The 25053-nt window shown below is 41.7% G+C and overlaps 1 protein-coding gene across 6 annotated transcripts in view; it reads right to left on the bottom strand.

Moving 5' to 3' along the window:
• Frmpd4 (FERM and PDZ domain containing 4) overlaps positions 1-25053 on the bottom strand; it is a 930349-nt gene that overhangs the window by 41449 nt on the left and 863847 nt on the right. For all 6 annotated transcript variants that reach the window (XM_085684903.2, XM_087902491.1, XM_085684900.2 and 3 more), the window contains 3 exons: positions 14342-14387; positions 5804-5908; positions 1897-2004 (listed from right to left, as the gene is read on the bottom strand). In XM_085684903.2, the coding sequence (XP_085541029.1) occupies positions 1897-2004; positions 5804-5908; positions 14342-14387 (259 nt within the window). The remainder of the gene's footprint in view (positions 1-1896; positions 2005-5803; positions 5909-14341; positions 14388-25053) is intronic.

Below are 25053 nucleotides of genomic sequence, written 5' to 3'. Positions count from 1 at the left end.
GTCTTCAAGTGAGCTAGAAGGTATAACAGCAAGGAGCTGAACAGTTGAGAACAAAGAATGGGTCCAAAAGGCCAGAGAGATTCATAGTAATGTATTTCTGTGCATGCATTCTAAGGTCTGCAAACAACAGCCCATGGGTCCAACTGGGCATGCTCATTTGCTCATGCAAAGTGTATGCAGGAACGGATTAGCACTACCTAAAGCAAGACGTGGCTCTGTTGTGTCACTCTTGGGAAAGGACCTTTTTGCTCTTCAGTGGTCTGCTGGGCCGGAGTCATTATGCTGTCTCTAAAGCGCAGGACTATAGCATACAGTCTTTGCTAACAGTAGTCCACAAGTCTTGGGTCATGCAATATCAACTTGACCTCTAGAGGGGCGAGTTCCTAAATCCACCCATGCAGTTGTGTCTGTGTGACCAACCTCTAAAAGTAAACTCTGGACACCAAGACAAAGGGGAGTTTTCTTAATAATACTCTGTGTATATTGTTACATTATTTCTGGGAGACTATAACACTGTCTGTAGGTGTCCATAGGAAGGAGACTCTGGAAGCTGTCCTATGGGCTGACGTCCCTTGTTGAATCTGGCTTCTCACCCTCTTCTATAATGAACTAGAATGTGGAAGGACAAATGGTTGAGTTCTCGGTGTTCTTCAAGAAGATCATTCACCTAAAAGGTGATCCTGAAGTCCTCCCAATACCACCTCTCTGTGGCTGCTTTTCTGGTGCAACAAATAATCCAATAATCCCTACAGACAATGAAAGACCCCAAAGCCCAAATTCTTTACAGAAAGAATTTTCTGACTCTCCTTTTAGGTGACTGATTATTAGATCAACTATTGTTCCATCATATGTTGGTGCTGAGTGGGAAAAGAAGGAAAAATCTTTTATCAGCCATCACCATTCCAAAGTAGCAGTCTTATAGGAAGGGAACTAGTGTTTCATCTGGGGCAATTAAGGAAGACTTAGTGTTCCTACACCCATCTACCAATATTGTGCCTTCCACTGCCTACTGAATCACCATGTATTTAAGGCAATTTAAACCCAGCTGCTTGCTGGTATTATGAAAATAAGAATGCACAGCAAGTAGGCTTTGTAGAACCGCTTGCACAGGTGAGATCTACTCTGAGTCCTTTCAAACGCACAGAATTAATGGTTGACTATTGATAGACATTTTAAACACAGACTTGATAGTCTCTTGCTAGATTATGGTACAGATCATCACTAGGTACATTTTTACCTCCATAAAATCTTTCTGACTGTGCCATTTGAAGAAAGTCTATTTTAGGCTGATGAGACATTAGGGAGCAATCAATTTCTGAACATACTTTTGTACAATAAGAAAAAGAGGAGACTATGCACTTTTCTTTTCTAGGAAAAAAGCATGGGGGGAAGCCATATGCTTTGCTTTGAAACCCAGTATGTAAAACTCACCTGTGGCTCAGAAATCATGGGATTGCATGGTGGTTCTTCCTTTAACCTCCTTCTGAGAAGTAAACTCAGGTCCAACTTGCTATATAGCATTCTCCAGCAATTGGTTAAAGCAATCAAAAGTAAATGTTATCTTTAAATTATTATACCCCTTGCTTTTGCTGGACACCAAAAGTGGCAGATATTCAATCAATAGTTAACATCCTAATCTTCTTGGTGGCTGAAATTGCTGGGAAATCCTGTTGACTTTGGGCAGGGCGCCAAACCTTCTTGGTGACAGTCATGCAATTTTAATTAATCTGGAGTTGCATTAAAATCACTAGCCCTGGTGTTTCTTCATAGGCAGCATGTTATAGTGTTTGTAGAACCAAGAGTGACAAAAAGCCCAGAGCCATTCTGTTTCTGCACTCCGTCTTGGTTTGATCTCACATATTGAGTACAGGCCCAGAGGTTCGAATGTCATCTTACCTTGATGGAGGTGCTGCAGTCAAAGCGAAACGATTTGGTCTGCCCATTTTCCAAATAGACTTTCAAAACATTTGGCATAAAAAGAAGTGAGTTGTCTTTAACAGTTTCCTGTTTAACAACAGAAAATAGGCATGGTGGCTGCAAAGGTCAGTCAAATTAGAATTTTACTCTTGGCACTAGCAACTTATGTCTATTGTTTATTCTTCTCACAATATAATAAAGGATAAGTAACCAGATGCTCAAAGACCAATTAGGTATCCCTTTGGTGGTAACTGAACTAAGGTGTTCATAGCAATATTGTTTTCCAGCTACAAATAACTCACAACAATCTAACAAAAGACATTTTGCCTATCAGAAAAATCAGATGCAGTCTTTTCTTACAAAGCAAGATTCCCAATGGAAAACGTTATTACAGACATAATTCCTTTGTAGTCAAGCATCTGTGTTTGGGAGCACAAGTCCTGACTTTTGTGGCTCAGGATTAAATGAACAAAATGAAGACCATCAATGGCGCTGTCTGACGGGAGCCTGCTGGTCTCTGGTGGCTGTCATGCAAATCAGTCACAAGTCTAAAGGAGCGCAAGGGTAAAGTTATTTTTTGAAATTCTTTGTAACCCATTTAGGAATGCTTTTCAACTCAAAAGGGAAACGTAAGAGGTGAGCTAGTGAGCTAAAAGAGAAAAACACAGGGTCAAGGCTTTCAGCTCCGTGGCATAGCACTTGCTTGATGCCCTAGTTAGCTCTTTTGTTGCTGTGATAGCACACCAGGACTAAAAGCCACTGGGAGAGGAGAGAGAGGAGAGGATTTATTATAGCTTACAGGCTACAGCTCATCTTTGGAGGAAGCTAGGGCCGGAATTCAAGGTAGGACCTGGAGGCAGGGCCTGAAGCAGAGACCACCCAGGAATACTGCTCACTAATTTTGTTCCAGGCTCCCATTCAGTTGCCTTTCTTATACAATCCATGACTAGAGATGGCTTGCCCTGGGCCCTCCTCCATCAAGTAGCAATCCAAAACAACCCTGGAAACAGGCCCAGAGGCCCACCTGATGCAGACAGTTCCACAACTAACTTTCCCTCTTCCCAGGTGTCTCTGGTTTATACCAAGTTGACGAAAACTAACGAGCAAACCTGGCATGTAGGAGGGCTCTGCATTCCATTCCCAGTGCCACAAAAAAAGAAGCAAAGTGCTAAGTCTAAGCGATAATGAACAGCTCATAATATAATCTAGAAATAACTCAAACAGGATGCCAATTTGAAATATGACCAAGAGTGAACCTGAAAAACACATTCCTTAGGATCTTTCTTTAATTGGAAAGCATGAGAAACAATGAGAGAGATTAAGGAGAGAAGTAGATGTCTTCCTGTAAGAGTCATGCGTCCTTGGAGGAAGCTGTGTTATACGCATGTATTTGGTGTCACAGAGTCACGAGGTTTTGGGGGTGGGGGACTTAGAAATAGCAAAGCCATATATGTCCTTTGGCTTCAAGATGAAGGAACTGAAGACCAGATGCACAGATGTTTCTAAGTGTTTTACAGTCGGAGCCGACTCGGCCCGTGTATAAGTCATTAACTGGTCCCTTGGTTTTCACTGTTCATTTCGTTCTCTGAATTTCTTCTCATTTCTATTGCCGCGGCTTTCCACTGGAACCTTCTTGCTTCCTGTTTCACTGAGTAAGCCCAGCTTTAAATCAAAAGACAAGGCACCTTGTGACTGAAAAGAGCACGTTAGAAAGGGTGAGTTTTCATGGGCCTAGGGTTAGATACGCAACTGAAGGGCCTAACTTTAGAGAATCGTGGCAAGGCAGCAGAGACTGCAGGAGACCACTGTCCCTGCAACAGTGCCTCACACTCCAGCTGCCTCGCACGAGCCCTGTTATAAATGGGGTTGAAATGACATGGTCACAGAAGCTTCTAGACCACTATTCTCTCTTTAGATGCCCAGTCACATGCCGAGAAGCCCTGGTGTGGAAAGGTAAGTTTCTTATGAATTTTTGATGTGATGCACTTATTTTTTTTCTATGCCTGGATTCTTCTGCTCCCCCAGTGAGACAGAGTTCTGGTGACATGTGGGAAACGTGTGCCTAGATTAAGGGACATCCATTGCAGCGAACAGAGCGCATCAAGTTTACAGGGCAGTACAAACTGTGCCCAGGATAACAGTGACAGCCTCAGACCTTTCCCCAAAAGTGCCCCAACAGTTTGCCAGATTGACCAGCCATGATCCTTATTCTCGATGACCAATTAGCTTTGACTGAGAGCCAACTAGAAGACTAGGAAAGCATGTCTCTGTGAGGACTTTTCAAAGATGATTGACAGTGGAGCGAAGACCTGCCTGAATAAAGGGATGTCATTAAATAGGTGGAGTCCAGATGCAAAAACAGGGAAGAAAATCTCAGACCCTCTATGTGCATAGATTTTCCTTCTCTCGTCCTTATTTTATCTGTCGTATCTATCTCTAGCTCAATTTCTCTCTACTTCCTGGATGTTTCGGGCTGAGTACCCTCTGCTACATTCTTTTGCTGCTATGATGTTCTGACCAAAGGTCGCAAATCTTTGCCACTGTGAGGATCCTTCCCCCATTAATTGGTTTAGCCTTGGTATTTTATCATAGCTGAAAGAGAATTATCACATACTTCAACTTGCTGCTCTCCAAGCTGGGCAGCCTTAGGGAGGACTGGTCATAAGCAGACTCAGACGTGCCTTGCTCAAAGCTTGTAGACACATGCCCACAGTTTCCAATCCAGAGCCAGGGCTAACTTCAGGAAAGAGTGTGTGATCCGCAGCAAACTGCCCACAAATGGCTGTCTATCTTTAGGGATTCATTTAAATAACATCAACAGCAGCCAACAACTATCAACAATAAAAATCTGAAATTTCCAAGGCCCCCAAACTAGTAGTACCCTTGGAAAAAGCTTCCTAAAACCTAAAAAAAAAAATAAAAATGAAACAGAACCCACTCTTTGAAAAGTGTAGAAAATGAAGTATCCTCTTGATGTCGGCATTATCCATGTGGAAGATTATGAAGCCATGCTTTTCATGAAGACCTATTTCTACTGACCTGGGGGACAATTCTTCAGCTGTAGCTCTATATACAAAATCTGTTCTTTCAATGACTTTCATACATGCCTTTCATACATGCACACACCATGCAACTCAAGAAAGACATAAATCTTTTTACGAAATACATAAAAGGCTATTCTGTGGAAACATAGCTAATTGACACAATGTAGTAGAAATTTCAAAGGAAGCTTATTTTACATAATATAAATAAGGCAACCTTAGTGCTCCCAGACCAAAATAGTGAGGGTTCTAATACATCAAGTATCATCAGAATCTCTGGGCTAGCTCCTATTCTGGTTGTGTTAGCTCTAACGACAGTGAGATGGTGGTTGTTGTGATATTTCATTTGTATTTTAATAAATAAAGCTTGCCTGAAGATCAGAGAGTAAAACAGCCCCCTGGTTAGCCTTACAGACCAGGCAGTGGTAACACACAATTTTAATCCCAGTAACCACACTAGCTGCCATAGACACTGGGCCAGGCACGCCTTTAATCCCCAAACTAGAGAGGATTATAAAATGAGAGAAGACAGTTCTCAGGCTCAGTCTCATTCTGAGATTCCTGGAGGCAGGATCGCCATTTTGTACTGAGGTCAAGGTAAGAGCCAGTGGCTGGGTGCTTTGCTCTTCTGACCTTCAGGTTGAATCCCAATATTTGTCTCTGAGTTTTTATTAATCATACTTCAGTGGTGAGTCAAGTCCTTTGCAGTTAAGATTTGACACCCCCATGAAAGACAAGATCCAGGTCCAGAATGAGCATTCCAATAGCATTACTGGCTTCACTAGAGTACAGAGTCTCTGCCTCAGTGATTCTCTGCAGAACAACACAGAGAGATGTGAACTTACCGACACTTGGCCATTGATGATGACCTCTTCAGAAAAGCGCACTTTGACGGGGTTCGACTTCAGTCTTGCCTTTTTTGCAGCACTAATAAATGCTGATTTGGGAGACTAGAGGAAATGGAAAGATTTTTATCTGATTACCGGCATGCTAACACAAACCTTGCGACATTGGTTTCTCATCTTTATCCTCAAAGGTATATGCAACACGTTGCTAAATCAGTACATACACGGTTCAAGGACAAACTGCAAATTTTGGGTGTGATTGAAACACTGTCACGACTGCAAATTAATAATCTTGATTTAGCGACCAGACCTATGTTCTTTCTAAGTACAATCCCAAGGATTTTCAACCTTGTTTGAATGCGGAGCTCTGAACACAATTCAGTTGCGGGAAGTGATTCTGCCTTAAAACACTATGCTTTAGGTCTCTAGAACCTGACTTTCCGCTTCATGTTGGTAATCTGTGGATCTTGGATCTTAGTGGGCAGAGTGGGAGGAGACTCTGATTTAACATTAAGAGTTGAACTCCGGAATTCAAGGTCTGCCTATCTTACAGGTGCATTGTATTTTGTGATTCTTCCATGTTTTTCTTGGAATTGAGGACCGAATGGCACAGATCCTCCTCAGAAACCGTAAGAGCAATAGGAATGTTGTTTAAAAAAAAAGTGCTGGGACAAAGGGGAGTCCTTGCTGCCTGGCCTTGCTCAAGTCAATTCATCTGAGAATGATCATTATGTAATTTTAGCACAGCTTAAAGACAATTGAACTCCCATCTATTGAGAGCATCACTGGTTAAAAAACAAAGACAAGTCAGACAGTGGTGGCACTTTGTGCCTTTTTAATCCCAGCACTCAGGAGGCAGAGGCAGGCAGATCTCTGTGAGTTTGAGGCCAGCCTGGTCTACAGAGTTAGATCCAGGACAGTCAGAGCTGTTACACGGAGAAACCCTGTCTCAGAAAACAAACAAACAAAACAGGACGAAAACAACCTTCATTCTCTATTGAATTTAGCAGAGAATCAGATGATTTCTGGTTCATAAACTAAAATGGTCAAACATTGACTATTCCCTACCGTACAGATTGATTAACACACTCCTTATTCTGCAGGCATTGAAGCTTTTGCACAACATGTTCTAGTAACTGACCCTTGAATCTACATAAAGGCTTAATATGATGGATATAATGTTACTTTCATGGCCCCCAAACTAATGATCATAACCCATACTTCTCTTTTTAAACAAAAATAACAAACAATTTAAAAGACTCCCAACCTTGCCAAATATGCATATTCTGGAAATCAATTAAATAAAGAAACCCCAACATGATGAAATGGATCTATAAAATGTGGTATGTCCATACAAGAGAATGTTGATTGATGTTATAATCTTGAAAACATGGTATACATAAAATCAGACAGAAAAGATCAAATATAGTATAATTATACTTACGTGAAACAAAAAAGACAGAAAGTTTTGAACAAGGGCAGAAGAAAAAGGAGGAATAAACGTTTAATAGATATGGGATTTTCTCTATGAGTGATGAGAAGGTTTTACTATGAGATAATAGTGATGCTTAATGCATCACAGATGTACTTAATATTGCTGAACTGCACAGTTAAAATGGCACACTTTATGTTATGTGCATGTATTTTATCATAATATAAAATCATTATTGAGCATATGCAATGACAAATATAAATGTTTGGGGGCACAGATTTTTGTCTTAATATTAGGAGAATACTATTTTTTGCTTATTTTTGAGACAGGGTTTGGTTATGAATTCCTGGGGCTTGGAATTAGAAAAGTAGTTCAGGGTGGCCTTGGCTTACAACCCTTCCAGCTCACCCTTCCTGGCACCGGAATTACAGGTTTGCAGAACTATGCTAGGTGATATTGTTTCCAACACTCCTCTGCACACCTTTCTGAACCTATCTGAATTGGAAGCAGTATCTTAGAAGACTTGTCAGATGGATGATTTTATTATGAAGTTTCAATTTGCCCACTTATATAAGCCATTTAAAAGAGAATGGCTGTCCTCCTTTTTTTTTTTTAAAAAAAAAAACTTCAAAAGGACTCTGAATGAGTGCTCCTCAAAAGATGCCTGTGTTCCGTAAGCTCTGTGTGCGTTTTAGAAGTCATACTGGGATGCTGGAGCAATGTGACAATGTATGTTCTCATAGTGTCTGTGTAATTATAGGCCAAGTGCAGTGATGATTAACGAGCAAATCATACAGTGGTGAGTTCATTTGCTTTTGATATGCCATTTTTTTTAGCTGAAGGAAAAACATTATTCTCCCTTAACGATTCTGAGTGGCAGTATTTACATTGACTCAATGAGTTTAGCACGAGTGAAGTGGCTGTAATGAAGATACCAGAACAGACCTGACTCATAGGATGAGATGTCACAAAGAACGCATGATTGCTCTAGCATTATTTGGCAATAAAATGTTCAACTCGTGTGACCATATTCTCAATTTCAACTTCTCTACTGCATTCTGGGTATTCTATTTAATAATTTACTATATTTTTCTAGAATGTTCTACATAATTCTTTACCTCAATAAAAAGATACACATATTGGAACTGACTTTTGAGATGTGTATATTTGATATGATTTTAGAAACAGTTCATCAGCTTCATTGAAAACCTAGAGTGATTTGTCTAAGTTATGGTTTGAATATGAAAATTTCCCCATAGGCTCATGCCTTGAACATTTGTCGCTAGCTAGTGGTGCTGCTTTAGGAGGTGATAGGAACTTAGGAGCTAGGTGGAGGAAATGGGTCGCTGGGTAGGATGCTTAACATCACTTGTTAATTTGACAGGTTCTGGAGTCCCCTAAGAAACAAACCTCACAGCCCATGCGAATGATTACCTAGATTAGGTTCACTGAGGCGTGAAGGCCCACCTGAACTGTGGGCAATATGATGGCCATGAATTGTGGTCTTGGACTAAATACAAAGACACAGAGATGAAAGTGAGCTGGGCACCTGCTTTCCTCTCTGCTTCCTGTCTGGGGATACACTGAGATCAGTTGTCACAAGCTCCTGACGCCATGATGGTCGGTATTTTCAGACTGTGAGATGAGACAAACCCTTCTTTTCTTAAGTTGCTTTTATCTCAACAACAGTATCTAATACACTAGGCCTGTGCCTCCAAAGGTTTGACCTGGTTTCTGGGCCCTCTCATCTCTGTCTGTTTTCTGTTTGCTATGAGGTGCAGAGTTTCCTTCTCTGACACACACTATTACGCCATGATACTTTGTTTCACCACAGGCCCCAGTCAAGGACTGACATCTGGGGACAGCAACCTCTGAAACTGTGAGCCAAACTCAACCTTTCATCCTTTAAGTTGTCTCGCAGCTACCTTGTCCCAATCAGTTTTCTGTCAATTTGATAGAAGCTAAAGCTGTCAGGGAAGAGGAGCCTAGATGGAGACAATGTCTACACCTGATTGTCCATGGTCTATTTTCCTCATTAATGACTGACATGGGAGGGCCCAGCCCACTATGGGTGATGTCATCCCTAATGGTTCTGGGTTGTATGAAAAAAGCAGGCTGTAAAGGCCATGAAGGAGAAATCAGTAAGCAACATTCATCTATGGCTTCTGTTTTAGTTCCTGCCTCCAGGTTTCTGCCCTGTTTGAGTTCGTGCCCTGACTTCTCCCAGTGATGGACTGTGATATGGAAGTATAAGATGAAATAAATACTTTCCTCCCCAAGTTTCCTTTGGTTGTGGTTTTCATGGCAGCAATAGAAACAGAACCAAGGCACTAATGTAGTTTATAAAGTCAATGACTAGAGAGAGCAGGATGTGTCATGCTGGGGATGCTTCTCTTTTCTTTGTAACTTTAGTATGTATACCCTGGCTAGGCTCTCATTACTATATTAAACCATGTACTACTGACTAACATGGGAGTCGGAGATGATCAAAATAGAAATTTGAAGTCATTAACATGACTTTTTAGGAGCGGTAGAGATGGCTCATCACTTCAGATCAGCAACCGTTCTTCCAGAGAAAACAGGTTCAATTCTCAGCACTCACATGGCAGCTAAAAAACCATCTCTAACTCCAGTTCCAGAAGATCTGATGCCCTCTTTCGGCCTCCATGAGCACTGCATACATGCACGTGGTATACAGGCACACAGGCAAAACGTCCATAAACATAAAACAAAACAAAAGGAATCAAAATACCTCAAAACTTTAAAACTACTTTTTGATGATTAAAAACACAAAAAGTCTCCAAGAAGGCTATCTAATGAGAATTGGCCACATGGCACCTTGCTTACTTTGCTAGCTAGAGTGTCAGGTAGATAGGATAGTGCAAACCAATTATGAACACAGTTTTAACTTATAATCCCCTTTGTTAGTCAAAACACATATCCTGTACAAGCTCAGAATCCTGGCGAATTAGCTATCAGCAGCTGTAAGTGCTAATCCTATGCATTTTATATCACGTGGCAGAGCTGACACGCAATTAACACTTAGAATAATGAAATTCTCCTGCTGTTAGTTGATTTTAACTCTATCACGCCCCTAATCAATTTCTACATTATTTTCCACATTTGCTATTGCTAAGATGGGCCATAGGATAGTGACTATTCCCCAAAGGCCTTTAGAAATGACCAGAACAGTACTTGAAAAAAAAATATACACAGAGAAAGGGCTGGAGAAATGGCTTAGTGGTTAAGAGTACTTGTTCCTTCTGCAGAGGATCCTAGATCAGTTCCCAGTAGCCACATCTAGCAGCTTACAATCACTTGTTAGTCAAGTTCCAGGGGATCTGACGCCTTCCTTGGCATCCTTGAGCACCTGCACACACACACAAACAGGCTCACACCGAAACCAGTAAGTAAAAATGAGTAAAACAGTTTTAAAAGCACAAGTAAGACTGATTTCGGTAACTACATAATATGGCTTTGAACTTGTAGCCTGGGAGTAACCTATAGCTACTAAGTGACTTGTTTTGTAATCCTCACAAGCGGATACTTGGTTAATGCTTCATAAGCTGGTAGCTAGTCCGGGAGGTGCTTCTAAGAAATCTGAGCAGGTGAGTGGGAAAAGGAGACGGGAAGAGGAAATACGCCACTGAAGTTTTCATTGTTAAGTTGGCACCACCCCAGGCAACTGGATCTTATTCCTCCTGAGAATCTCTGGGAAGCAAGGCTGACCACATTCTCCAGCGTTACATTGTTCAAAGGACAGAGACGTTTATCTGCCAGCTCTTGTGATCACAAACTGAATGGCTACTCGGATAAATTTTTAAAGCTTTTGCTTTCCTGAAGTGTCAGCACCCCAGCAAACAGCCTCTGAGCACCCAGTCTAGGCAAGCGGGTACACTAGTGTGAAGAGGTGGTCCTACCAGAAATTCACCTTCATATCCACCCCTGACTTTGACCTATTGACGTTTAAAACCATCTTACAAGTTTTCTTTCTCTTCTTCCTCTTCTCTTCCCTACTTCTTATTCTTTGACAGGATCTTGCTAAGTATTGTCTAGACTGGCCTTGAACTTTTCATTAGGAAAATGTTGTTGTCATCCTGTGTTGTCATCCTGGGTGCTACGATCAAAGGCACATTCAATCAGACCCATCTCTCCTTAACTTTTGTGTATGTTCGCCCCTCACCCTCAATACATGGACTTGTCCACAGGTCCCCCCCCCCTCTCTGTTCCTCTCCTACTAGGTTGAACGCAATCCCTTGGTGCTCCCTTTCATGTGACCCTCCTCTCGATACCTAGAGACTAGGTCTCCTTAGGACCTGTGAGTGTAACAATGGTGCTTTCCTGTTCCTTTTCTGTGTCCTCTTTCGTGAATGTTCTGACTGATCATCCTCATGAAGAACACAAAAATATGCCCTCCAGGACTGGATTCCTTAGCACATCCAGCTGGCTTCATGAATATCGGCCATCCTGGGAGTTTGACTGCCATGCTTAGCAGGGGATGCGGCTTATGCTGTGAAACCACGCGCTAACCCAGGAAACTGTGGCAGCAGAGTGTCCAGGAGAAAGGCTTAGCTTCTCAGGTGCATGGAACACACTTCATTGGAGCCCATCAGGAAGCAGCAAGGCAAACGTCTTCAGAATTTCTTGCTAGCCAGTTCCAAAAGAAATGTAAGTGCTCTAATGGTCTTGAAAATTCACAGATTTTTCTCAGACAGAAGCAGAATCTATGGATCTTCTCTTGTTTGGCTGGGTTATTTGTCATTTTTAACCTATCTTGTTTATAACAATTTAAACCTTGACTTTTGCTTGTTTGTTTATTTTGTTTTGATACAGGGTCTCACTATGAAGGCCAGGTTGGCCTAAAACTCACTGTGATAGCCCAGGCTGGCCTCAAATTTGCATCAACCTTGTTACCTCAGCCAGCCTCGCAAGTGTTGAGAATATAGCCTATACCCAGATTAAATTTTTTTAAAAGATGCAAACTAGAAGGGGAAAAAAATCCGAATATAAAGATACAAGTAAAATCATTACAGTCTCTTCTGCCATCTGCTCTTCTCCGTCTATCCAGTTTACCTATTTCAGTAGCTTCAGAATATGCACATCCACGGTTCAGAGGAGGAAAAAGTCATGTTGGAACAGCAAGGATGGGCATTAGAGCAGTACAGTGGCTCTCTGCTGAGAACAATTTTATTTTGAAGAGACACTTAGCAAAATCTGCAGATATTTTTGCTCGTCATAACTTGGGTGAAAGGGTGCAATTCGAATCTGCTGAGCAGATGTTAGGGTTGGTCGCAAGCGTCCCCTCTTCTGCAGGCCCACCCCCAAACAGGAAACTCTCCAGCCCAAATGTCAGCAGGGTCATTCCATAAATGAAACCCTCGGGCAGCATTTAGAATCAGGGCAGAACCTTGAAAGACTGGAGGATTGGACTGATCAGAGGGAATAGGAGTATTGGAAAGCCTGGCCGGCATCTCAGGGAGGAAGGGGAGTTCAGGGTGAGGGTACCCTGCAATAATTGGCTAGGGAAAGAATGGAGTAGAAGAGTGGCTACTGACAAGAAGTGTGTGCGGCGAGCTCTCCTGAATGGATTAACTCTCTGTGTCAATGTAGAAAAGAAGTCCCCGGACTCTGGAAAACAACTGAGATTATCAAATCCAAGTACCTGGCTTCAATGACAGTAAGGAACACTTCTGTACCAACAAGTCATGAATACTCTGCTGGACAGGAGAGCCAATCCCTAAGCCCTTACCCTAACCTATTAGGTTCCGTTTGAACTTGAATGCCAAAAGTCTCTTTTTAGTTTTCCTTTCTCTTTTCTGCATGGGCTAAAACAACTGCACACAAGGCAAGAAATGAAATTAGTCTGGAGTTATAAAGGTTCTGATCATATGTTTTTAAGCGGTTGCAAAGTAAAGAGAAAATTCAGGTAAAAGAATGCAAATTTGGGAGACGGGAGGAAAACCAGCAACCAACATCACACTTCACTTGGAAGATACATAGTACTCTGTGAGGAGAAAACATGGAAGCTATGCTGGTTAGATTCTCTTCCTGTCTATATAAAGGCCCAACAAGGTGGCTGGCCAGAAAGCCATTTTCTTTGGTATCTTCTGAATGTATGACGCTTACAAGTCAATGTCAACAAGCCTGTAGAAAGAGGTAGATGAGCAGTTGCCTGGGGTGGATGGTGGGAACAGGGAGTAACTGGAAATGGGAAGCAGAGAGTGGAAGCGTGATGATGGATCATTCTGAAACTGGACTGCGGCGGTGAATGTGCACTTCCCTGTGCTTTGCAAAGACCTCTGCCTTACATGTGGAAAATGAGTGACTTCCACACCATGAAGGTTATACCATCACAGAACTGTTTTCAAAAATCCTAAGAATTGGGCTTGACGGTATAGCTCCGTTGGTAGCGTGCTTGGGGAGCACATGCCAGGCCATGGGTTCAATTTTCAATACTTTATTAACTGGGAGTAGCGAGCAATGCTTGCAAGCACAGCGCTAGAGGAGGAGACGGGAGGATCAGAAGTTCAAGGTCATCTTTTGGTCACTTCCTTAGACACATGCAACTGTGTCACAAACAAACCAACAAACAAACCAGAAAGCAGAGGAAATGAAAAGAGTATGATCATAATCAGTTCCTCCCTCCTAACCAAGGTATCTGAACTCGAATTCTGACAGTGGTGTCCCTCGCACGCCTCCTTTGAATCAGGCTTAATTATCCCGTTCTCGACCAAAATAATTAGATGGGGACAAGAATAAAACTTTCACACAACTTCCTGTAATTAGATATTCCCATGAGACTTGTGACTTGGAAGCTGGCAAACAAGAAAGTCTTGGGTTTTGTATTCGTTGCAGATGTGGAGCGCTCCCAGGCCGGCAGAGCCGATTGTCTTTCAGGATATTTAGGGAAGCGCGGTAGTTTCCACGCCAATGAATGGTTTTGGCAACCCAGAACACAATAGAAATGATCAAGAATTTTAAGCTCGCGTTTTGAGCACATGCAGTTTGTCTCCACTGTTATGCACCCCGGTGGATTTCCTGGAATGGGTTGAGGGGATCAGAAGCTCAAGGACATGGAGTGGCACTTTTGCTCACAGAACACTTACAGGGTAAGGCTGGATGACAGTGAGCAGGATCGATTCTTTGCAGCTTCTGAAAGAGAGAAAAACAAACAGATTTACACACTGTGCAAAGCGCAGACTCAAACAGAGACGGCTTGCTTTTGAGAAGAAATGTGAGTAGAGTGTTGACAAATGTTCCTTGGGCTTCCAGGGCAGGGAGAATGAAACAGCTCAGAAGAAGGCTTCAGACCACAGAGCAAACCCCGATCAAGGGTTTTCTGACTGCAGCACACCATCCGATTGGCAGATTCATAAGCAGATTCTATCAGCCATCTGAGTTGTATGACCAAACAACCGGGCGTCTGAATCAGACCCGGTGAGGGAAGAATGATTTCGAAAGCACCAAACTCAGTCAGCCTCTAGACTGTTCTTGGCTCTCAAAATTGATTCTCCCTTTCTGATTTTCATATAGCCTACTTTCCTCTGCTGCTGGAAAATTTCTGTTGCTTTCTTAGAGGGGAGAGATTTTGGAACATTTTATCAATGCATGAAATGTGTTCTCAGGGAAAGTATCATGGAAGAGAAGTGTCCTTGGAAGTTGTTTATTTTCAAATGGTAACATTGGTAACCTTGCTCCCCACACTGTGCAACTCAGTACATGCCATACCCAGGACTAGAGCTGCTGAGTATTTCTGACAGGCAACAATTGGGACATAGTGTTCACAGTAGGAAATGCTTCACAGCTAGAGCAGAACAATGGACTAGAATTGTTTATTTAATTTCCTCCAAGTAACCAAAACCCTTGAGGAAAAATCATATTATGGCTTAGAATATTCTCTTCCCTCTTTCTTTGTTCCTTTTAAATCCTAAGTAAAAACCACTCGCTATTTTTCTGAAGAAGAGCTATTTTTACTTTAGGTTTCAAGGGGTTACTTGTTTTTGTGATTTTTGGTCAAACGAGTGGGGTGAATTCTGTTGCCTTGGAGAAACCACTGTAAATGCCATTTCTTTCACTTTGGTGGGTCAGCATGCTCACTCTGTATGGTCAGACTGTGATCTACCGACTCCTGGAAGAGTGTGCGTCCCTTGAGCCGAAGTATGGTGGCGACGTGAGGGTTTGTCGGGATTAGAAGGGACTCTATCTAGATCTACAACTCAAGGAAGAAGCAGGACACTAAGGATAATGGTGATACTGACAGATGGATTGCACAATGCTATCGGCGAGACCACCCACAATTCCTCAGTTTCCGGGCTGGCAGAGTACCCCAAAACTGCAGTAGGCAGAGCGACAATATATAATGACGGTTTCAGTGGGTATGAGAAAGGATTATGTGGTTGTGGCTGTGGGAAAGGTCATTGGGCATCATTAGGTTAGTTCAATATTTAAAAATACAAAAAAATACTATTACCTAGCCAGTACATCCTGATTTTATTTCTCAAAGAATCCTGCCTCTTTCTCTTAAGGAAGTGTAGATAACAATGCTCTCTGAAGCTGAACGTGTGGGGCTGACATGTTGGAAGCATGTGGAATGTCCATTTCAGGGGACAGCAGATAAAAAACAAATAGGCAGGAAGAAAGAAAACAAAGAGAAGAAAAATGATGCAACTTAGTTTTCACTTCTTGTCCAAATGAAAAAATACATGTTCTACAGATGAAATACAATATAGGGCCATGCAGGCAGCTTAGTCAAATAAAGTGTTGATTCTATAATCCTGAGGACCTAAATTCAATGCTCAGTAACCACACACACACACACACACACACACACACAGAGAGAGAGAGAGAGAGAGAGAGAGAGAGAGAGAGAGGTTGGTGGCACATACTTATAATCCTAGGTCTGGGGAAGTAGAGACATGTAGATTCCTGAGGGTCACTGGCTATCCAGGTTAGCCTTCCTGGAGAATTCCAGGCCAATGAGAGACTTTATCAAAATGAGAAAAGGCATTTGAGAACACCTGACCTACACACACACACACACACACACACACACACACACACACACACACACGTACAACACATTCATATGTTTTACCCACAAGAGCACCCACACACATATAACACACATATGTGTGCACACAAATCATGAAATAACCACCATAGATCACTGTATCTCTCAACCCTTATTAGAGAAGCTTCACAGTAGATGGCAATTAATTTAGAGACCTGCAATCGGTCAGTGTGCAGAGAAGAAGAGTCTGGGGAATGCTCAGCTCTGAATATCCCGTTCAGTTTCCCCCGCCACAAAGTCTCAGGATTCATTGCAGAAAAGTGGGAAGAAAGATTGTAAGAGCCAGAAGGGGTGGGTGACCAACGTGAAATGGTGTCTTCTGACAAAAGAAGGTTTTGTACACGTGAGCTCCTAGTAGTTGTGACCGCATGAGCGAGACCTGTACAAGATTAAGCTGAACAAAATCGCAGCCTGGATGATCGAGGCGCTCATGAAGCCCCACCCTTACCCGAGGAGCTATTGGCAGTCGATGGCTGGCAGGTGGGTAGAGAATCAGTTTTCCTCCAGGATGTCACCCCTGGGAGGCTACTCATACTACAGTAGATGGCATTACACTATGCACTAAGGACTAAGTCGATTCTTATGGTTGAAAGAGTAAAGAGCACCTGAAGCTGGGACGGAAAACATGTTCGACCAAAACATGTTATATGCATGCATGAAGTCATCAAACTATAGCAAGTTAAAACTGTACATATGCAAATAGCTTCTAAAATAGTTATTCCATTCTCTTATATAAACAGAACAAAACAATGGAATGCTGTTGTCGAATATATTTTTAAAAGTGTAACATTTACTCTTGCAGTGGCACATTTGTTTAATGATGCAAAGATGTGTTGCATTCTTTCTCTTCCCTTTGTTTAACTCTGTGAAGCTTTGTTACTTCGTCTGTGGAAAACACCTAACTGGTCTAATAAAGAGCTGAATGGGCCAAAGCCAGGCAGGAGAAAGGAGAGGCGGGGCTGGCAGGCAGAGAGAAGAAATAGGAGGAGAAATCTGGGAAAAGAGATAGAGGAGCAAGAGGAGGAGGAGGAGGACACTTGGGGCCAGCCTCACAGCTGATACCAAGTAAGAAGTAAATATATACAGAAACAGGAAAAGATAAAATCCCAGAGGCAAAATGTAGATGGAATAATTTAAGTTAAGAAAATCTGGCTAGAAAGAAGGCAAGCTAAGGCCTAGAATTCGTAAGTAATAATAAGTCTTTGTGTGTATGTATTTATTTGGCATCTGGGTAGCAGGTTCTTCAAAGAGCCTAACAGGGGGAAAAAGCAACCAATTGCAGAATGCTATTCTATTTAGTTTTAAATTTATAGTCTATTAAGAACCAAATACATTCATTTAAAATATAATATAATGGAACTCCAGAGTGTGGCAGCCAAGTCAAACTTATCTGCTCAACATGGCCTATTTTGCCCAAATTTGCTCCCAGAGACTTCAGTAGTAGGCAGTGGATCCTGAGGACTCATCCTCTGGGACAAGGTGATCATATGAGAATGTTGGAACGAGCCAATCAGATTTCTTCTCTCCCACAATAGAATGAGGAAACATGGAGACTAAGAAGGACTAGGAGGCAGGGTACCAGAGTACAGGATAGAGATGGCCTGAATCCCGAAACAATCTTGACTCTGTCTTTCCTGAGGGCTGCTTGTTCACTGCTCCATTAGAAGTAAAATAATTGATGTAAAAATTCTCAGTGTGATATCTATCATCATTCTAGGGAAGAGCTTTTACCTCTGTTTTCTCTCATCTGTAAGTACTTAATCATCACCTGCCAGACAAGAAGAATTAACTCCATTCTGTTTTCAGATCCCTTAGGATTCTTAAGCCAATCTTAGAAAGAAAAAGACAATCAAAGCCATATGTGTTCATGTGGTATAGGATGCTAAAATGGATTTAGACAGCTTTAGTGGGGCCCCACGCCAATAAACACCAGTCATCTCCACAGGTGAAGGGAGGGTGCTGTGAGATATTAACAAGAGACATTGGAAACCAGGATTTGTAATATTAACTCTTAACTCACTTTCAGGTCTATCTCATATCTTCCTACAACCCCCAAATAGGCAACAGGGAGAAAGAGTCAAAGCAACACACCCCCAGAGGGTAGAAGCTACATTTGTGAAATGTCTGCCCTTCCAACTGAGGTGGATCCAAACGGTGTGCTTCCTGGGGAAACTAGTAGAAGGTACGGTGGAAATGTGGGATCGGACCATTTTATGAGGGCTTCCTGAAAACTAACTGCTTCCAAGGGTGAAAAGGACTTAGCAGCAATGTGTGGAAGCGGAGACATTCTAGCATAGCAGCATAGTTCATTCTGACCCAAGGAGGCTAAAACTGCGGCCTCTCCACAGAGAAATCATCCAGGCATCGGCAAAAGCACCCACACAAGAGAATCAGTGATGGTTCTTGGCAGTGGATAGAGGAAATGAGTGCTGAGTTTTACCGGGCACAGTTAAGGGAAAACTTTCTTTTATTTCATCACTCTGGCCAGACTTTTTTACAATTCCAATGTGTCCACAGCTAGAAAAGAATGCTAGAAAGACAAAGAAACCATTGATGACGTTCCTTGATGCTCTGCAGCTTATCCAAGTCCTCGAAAGGGGACAAAAGAGAACTTTGGTGGAGTAGGGAGTTTAACTATATCACAAATGAACACTTTAATTATACTGTGCAAATTGTTGTGATTACAAATGAACTAATGACTGGAGGACATTTCTGAACCTGTTGAATGCATTTTGGAGACCATCTTAAGGTTTTGTTGAGGCTATAATTAAACACGTGGAGCTGTTGTGAATGGATAATGATAGAAAAACAAGATTGCCTTGTGATTGCACCCTGTAAGATCTGTTTGCCACATCCCCACAAAAAAAATCTTTAATTATGTAGTCTTGAATAGATAGATGATTTTCTTTGAATTCAAGAAATTGACTTACGGCAGGTAGCACTCCAAGAGGGAATAATAAAAACATGAATATACGATTCAAGGCTGAAGATTCAAGGCTGGAGAGATGGCTAAATGGATAAAGACGTGTGTTGCACTCATCTGGAAGCCTGAGTTCAACACTGGAACTCACATACCAAAGTCAGATGCAATGAAGCAAATCTGTGATCCCAGAACACCGATGGGAGTTAGAAACAGTGGTCCAGAATTTGGCGTGACTGCTAAGCATGGAATACACACTGTGTAGCAGTGGAAACAAAAAGAGGGACCCTGGTTCAACGCACGAAAAGACAAGACTCAGGCCACCAAAGTTGTCCTCTGACCCTCACACATGCATTTCAGCATGCACACGTGCACGCCTTCCCTGAAAAATGTTTTGAAAGCAGGGCGGTGGTGGTGCATGCCTTTAATCCAGCACTCAGGAGGCTGAGGCAGGTGGACCTTTGTGAGCTCGAGGCTAGCCTGGTCTACAGAGAGACCCTGTCTGGAAAAAGAATGTTTTAAAAGATCAGTGTAGCTCAGGAGACAATGGATGCAGTGGAGGACATGAAAGTGGGTGTAACCATAACATTTGAGATATGAGTTTCTTTACTTTTGAACAACACTCAGTGTCTCTAGTTTTCTTTATTCCCTTAGGTCAGTGGAGCTGCCCTTCACAGACCTACTGCAGTAGTTGCTCGGAGCAAATGGACTCACTAAGCAAGGTACTCTATTAGCTTTCTTCTGGTACTGTGACATAAAGGATAAAGTTAGTAACTTAAGATACAAATTTACTGTCTATATCTCTGAAGGTCAGACGTCATATAAAGGCACAGAACCCAAGGCAGCATGCGCAGGGCCTTGAGGGGTCTGCATCAGATGGGGTCCTAGAGCAGAATGTAGAGATGGACACAGGCCCCCAGTCCTGACCCAGAAGCTATCTCCAATTGCTAACCACTTGCAAATGAAAATTTAGCTTTTGTCTCCAAGGGAGTCTCCCTGGAGAAACAAACTACTCTCAAAGGTAGGCCGCATGCCCAGCGGTAGGTAAGCAACAGAAATGTCCTCGATGGGACTTTGGGTGGTTCCTGGTCTCATAATATTATTTCAGTGCTTTTCCATTTTTGCTTTTTTTTCCTTTTTAAAAATTATCTTATCATCATTTATACATATATATATTTTCTCTTTTTACCCTGTAGGTCCTTTGTGTACATATTATGGCTTCCAGTTTAGCATTTTTATGGGATTCCTGAGCGGGTAAACAAGTGGATTTCTGTTTCTTGTGTCTTGTTTGGGGGCTCTTTTCCTTCTTTTTGTTTGTTTTGTCCCATCCTGATATATTAGATTCTGTTTTATCTTATATATTTATTTTATCATAAAAGAGATTTTCCTTTGCTAAATCAAGGGGCCAGAGCTCCTGACACTCACAAGTGGTTATGGGAAAGATATAATTTGCCATGCAGAAAAAAATGAAGCTAGAACCTAACCGCTCACCCTGTATAAAACTTAAGCACAGTGGACCACAGGCCTCTACATAAGACAGGATAGTCTCGAACTGCTTGGGGAAAAAGCAATGGGTACATGTTGACTTCCAGGCACAGGGAAGAACTTTCCAAATAGGACTCAAACAGCACAGAAAATAAGACCAACAACTGACAAAGCAGATCTCATCCTAAAGAAGCGTCTGCCGACACAGCAAAGGGAATTGTCAATAAGGGGTGGTGTAGCAAGCAGAATGGGAGAAAATATTTTCCAGCTGTACATCTGACAGAGGGTACGTATAATATTCTAGACGCTAACATTATTAAACATCAAGAAAACAAGCATCCTAAGTAAAATCAGGTTGTAGGTCTAGAAAGAAAGTTTTCAAAAGGAGAAATGCAAATGGCCAGTAAACAGCGTTAAAAGTGGCCTATTTTCTTAGTTATCAGGAAAGCACAGATGAAAACTGCTTCAAGCGTCCACTTCACCCCCAATTAACACGTAATCTAAATGGCAACACATGCTGTCATGGATATGGTGAGAGTGGGCGTCTTACACACTGCTGGTGGGAGTGTAAACCAGTGTAGCACCTATGGAATGTGTATTGAAGTTTCTCCAAAACAATGAGAAATAGAACTACACTATAAGCCAGCTATGGTACTCCTGGGCGTAGGCCAAATGCTTTTCTATCTTACTACTGAGGCACTTGCACATCCATGGTCACTGCTGCCATATTCACAATAGCTAGGAGATGGAACAACCTAGATGTCCATAGGCTGATGAATGGTCAATGAAAATGTGATTCATAAACAACACGGAATATTACTCAACTGTAAGAAAAAGTAATTAAATTTTCAGGTAAATAGATGGAACTATAAAGAAATTATACTGACTGACGTCATCTAGCACCCCAAGGACAAACACTACATATTATTTCTAACAAGTTTTCTTTCTTCAAATCTTATGATCTTAAGTTTTGATTTGGTTTGTTTTTTTTCAAGACAAGGTAGCTTTGGAGCCTGTCCTGGAACTTGCTCTTGAAGATCAGGCTGGCCTCGAAATCACAGCTTCCTGAGTGCTGGGATTAAAGGCGTGCACCACCACTCCCAGCCAAATCTTATGTTTTGTGGGTTGAAATTGGCATGTATGGAAGCTAGGAACCTAGAATTGAGCCATTTGTATGGAGAATGTACTTAGGGAGTAGAGGTCGTAGAATATACGTGGAACAGACCTAAAGAGGGGTAATAATGAAGGAAGATGGGTCAGTCAGGTAGTGGTGATGAGGGAATGACGGGATAGAAGTGTGGACCAAAATGAAGTAAGCATGAAGAAGCTGATGGTGACCTGTGATCTTGTAAACCAAGTGAATATAATAAAAGATGATAGTAGAAACACATGGGACATGAAAAAAACAGACATGGAAAATACTGGAAGCTAAAAAATTAAGTCAAGATGGGAGAAATGAGAAGAGGAATGAGTTAACCCAAAGAAAGGTTTTATGAAGCTTTATGACAGCCTACTAGTTTGTGAGTTCAAGTACTTTTTAAGGGGAGTTTAAACAGAGGTATCACACATGGACAAACAATGCTGCTCCCAGAAGATATAGATTATTAAATGAAAATCTCAGTGCCCGGACCAGGTACAGGTTACCTCTCTGAGTATTGGTAAAGGAGGCCCCCAGGGACACCCAGAACAAGACAGGCTATTGTCATGTCTTTTGGTTGCCCATGTACACTAGATGGTAAGATCCTATTGTTGAAGCTACCTCACATTTTAGGAGATAGAGAAATCAATTCAATAGAACCTCTTGCTTCATCAAAATCAAGAAAAGACAGCCCATTGGCATGATAGCTACAATTTTATGTAACATAATTATGGAAGTGACTTGACCTTTACCATATCCTGTTGCTTAGAAACAAGTCATGGACCCCAGTCATGCTAAAAAAAAAAGTGGGGAATACACAAAGTTACAAACACAAAGAGGCAAGGATCTTAGCCGGCCTTGCATTCTGCCTGTCACACTGGGTTAGAGGGACTGTGACCAAGGGTCTTAGTGACTTTTCTGGTTTCTGTGACAAAATGTCACAACAAGGGCAACTTATAGAAGAAAAAGTTTATTTGTATTTATGGTTCCAGAAGGATAAGAGTTTATAATGGCAGCCGGGCAATGGGGGGTGCATGTCTTTAATCTCAACACTCTGAAGGCAGAGGCAGGCAGATCTTTGGGAGGTTGAGGCCGACTGGTCTACAGAGTGAGTTCCAGGACAGCCAAGAATACACAGAGAAACCCGGTCTCTAAAAACAAAGCAAAACAAAAGTTGGTAAAAGTGCTCATCGTGACAGGGGGGCATGGCAGCACGGGACATGGCTAGCTAGCATGGCTAGCTCCCATCTAGAACCACAAGTAGGAAACCAAGAGAGTGAAGTCCAAATGACATGAGTTCTTAAGCTGTCAAAGCCTGTCTTCCATGACATACTTCCTCCAGGAAGTTCACACCTCCTCAACTGCCGAAACAGTGCAATCAGGGACCAGGTCTTCAAGTACAGATAACTAAGGGGTACATCCCATTCAAATTATCATGCCGAGGGAAACAAGAATTTATTGTGCATCACAGTTCAGGTGCACACATCCAGGGAAGATTGTGGCAGGGAAGGGAAATATCAGACAGAAGCTTGAAGTGGCTGGTCACATGGCATCACAGTCAGAAACCAGAGAGCAATGAAGAATGTGAATGCTCTGCTTTTTTTTTCTTCCAGTTATCTGGTCCAGGATTCCGGCCATGGAATGGTGCTACCCACACTGGTTAAGTCTTTTCACTTGAATTAATGCAATCAAAATAATGCCCATAGGCAGGCCCAAAGGCCCTTCTCTCAGATGGTTCTAGATTCTGGCAAGTTGGCAGCCCTAACCATCAAACTTAAATATCTCAAAAGTGGTTTCTATCCATGGCTTCCCCATATGCAGATTTATTTTCCTACCAACAACTAGAAAAAGTATTGATCTTTATACCTTGTAAATTTGACAATAGGAGACATTAAAAAATGTGTTCATTGTTGTTTAAAATTGTCTTGCCTGTTGTAATGTTCTATAATTTGCCTAAAACATAACTTAGATTGATTTTCAATTTTACAAATTAGGGCAAGAAGTTATCTGAATTGAAACACAGTATTCTAAAATGATATTTGTCATTAAGGCAGGAGATATGCTTCTCTTGTATTTTCTCTCATCTAGTCATTATTTAATTAGAACCTGCCAGGAAGGAAAAATGAACTCCGTACTATTTTGTGTTCCTTAGTATTCCCAATAATACACTCCTAGGGCAAAATGTAAGGCACTTTAAAATTGCTTCAGCAGAAAGATAGAATCAGGAATAGAAGAGCAAACATTCAAGCAAGCAGATAACCTCTTTTTAGGAAGGCCTAAAATAACTTGAGGCTTTTAAACATCTAGGCAGAAGCAAATTTAGAGAAGTATTTCGTAATAAATTCCAAGTAAAATTTCTACTTTTGAGAAGTAATTTTAAGTTCAGTGCCAATATTTTTTACATCTGCATTTGTTAAAATGTTGGCTTGCCAATGTGGGCAGGGGAGACTCCACATAGCCCAAGCCCTAGATGAAGAACTCCATGGGCCAATAGCTGCTGAGAGAGAGCGAACTGGGGAACAATGCATTTAAGAGACTCAGGAGGGGATTAATGGGCTAGGGAGGGCTAGGTGAGGTAGATACAGTGCTTATATACAAAGTTCTAAAAATTATAAAAAAAATCATTTGAATTCCTAACTCATAGTGTTGAGTGGCAGGGGAAAATTAAGTCTAACAGTCCTAGATGACCTTTTCCAAATTTACTCTCAGTTCCTATGTTTTCATTTCTTTGACAGAAGCCTTGTGTCAGCCTTTCTTGATGGAGGCTCCCTTGAGACCTGTTTGGGACACCCAGCACAATCATATGGTTGCCCAGTTTCATTGGACATGATTCTATATATGTAAGCAAACAAGGGGAAGAAGAAGCTCACATTTTAATGAGGTACAATTTTCCTGTGTTAAATTTTTCTGATCCTTTTCTACTTCCCATGTAGATTAGATCCATGCATGTGTCTCTTCGGGTCCTCATTGTTGTCAGGTTCTCTGGGATTGTGAATATTATAGGCTGGTTTTCATTGTTTTATGCCTAAAAGCCACTTCTGAGTGAGTACATATGATATTTACCTTTTTGGGTCTGAGTAGAAAACGACAAGATCTCTTGAGTATACTGAGAGCATGGGGACCACGGGAGAGGGTAGAAGGGGAGGGGAGAAGAAGGGAGAGAAGCAGAGAAAAATGTATAGCTCCATAAAATCAATAAAAAATA

This window comes from Myodes glareolus, chromosome X, assembly GCF_982192425.1.
Source record: "Myodes glareolus chromosome X, mMyoGla1.1, whole genome shotgun sequence".
Taxonomy (NCBI): Eukaryota; Metazoa; Chordata; class Mammalia; order Rodentia; family Cricetidae; genus Myodes; species Myodes glareolus.
The sequence above is the reverse complement of the archived record's forward strand: the minus strand, read 5'-3'. Positions and strand labels throughout refer to the sequence as shown.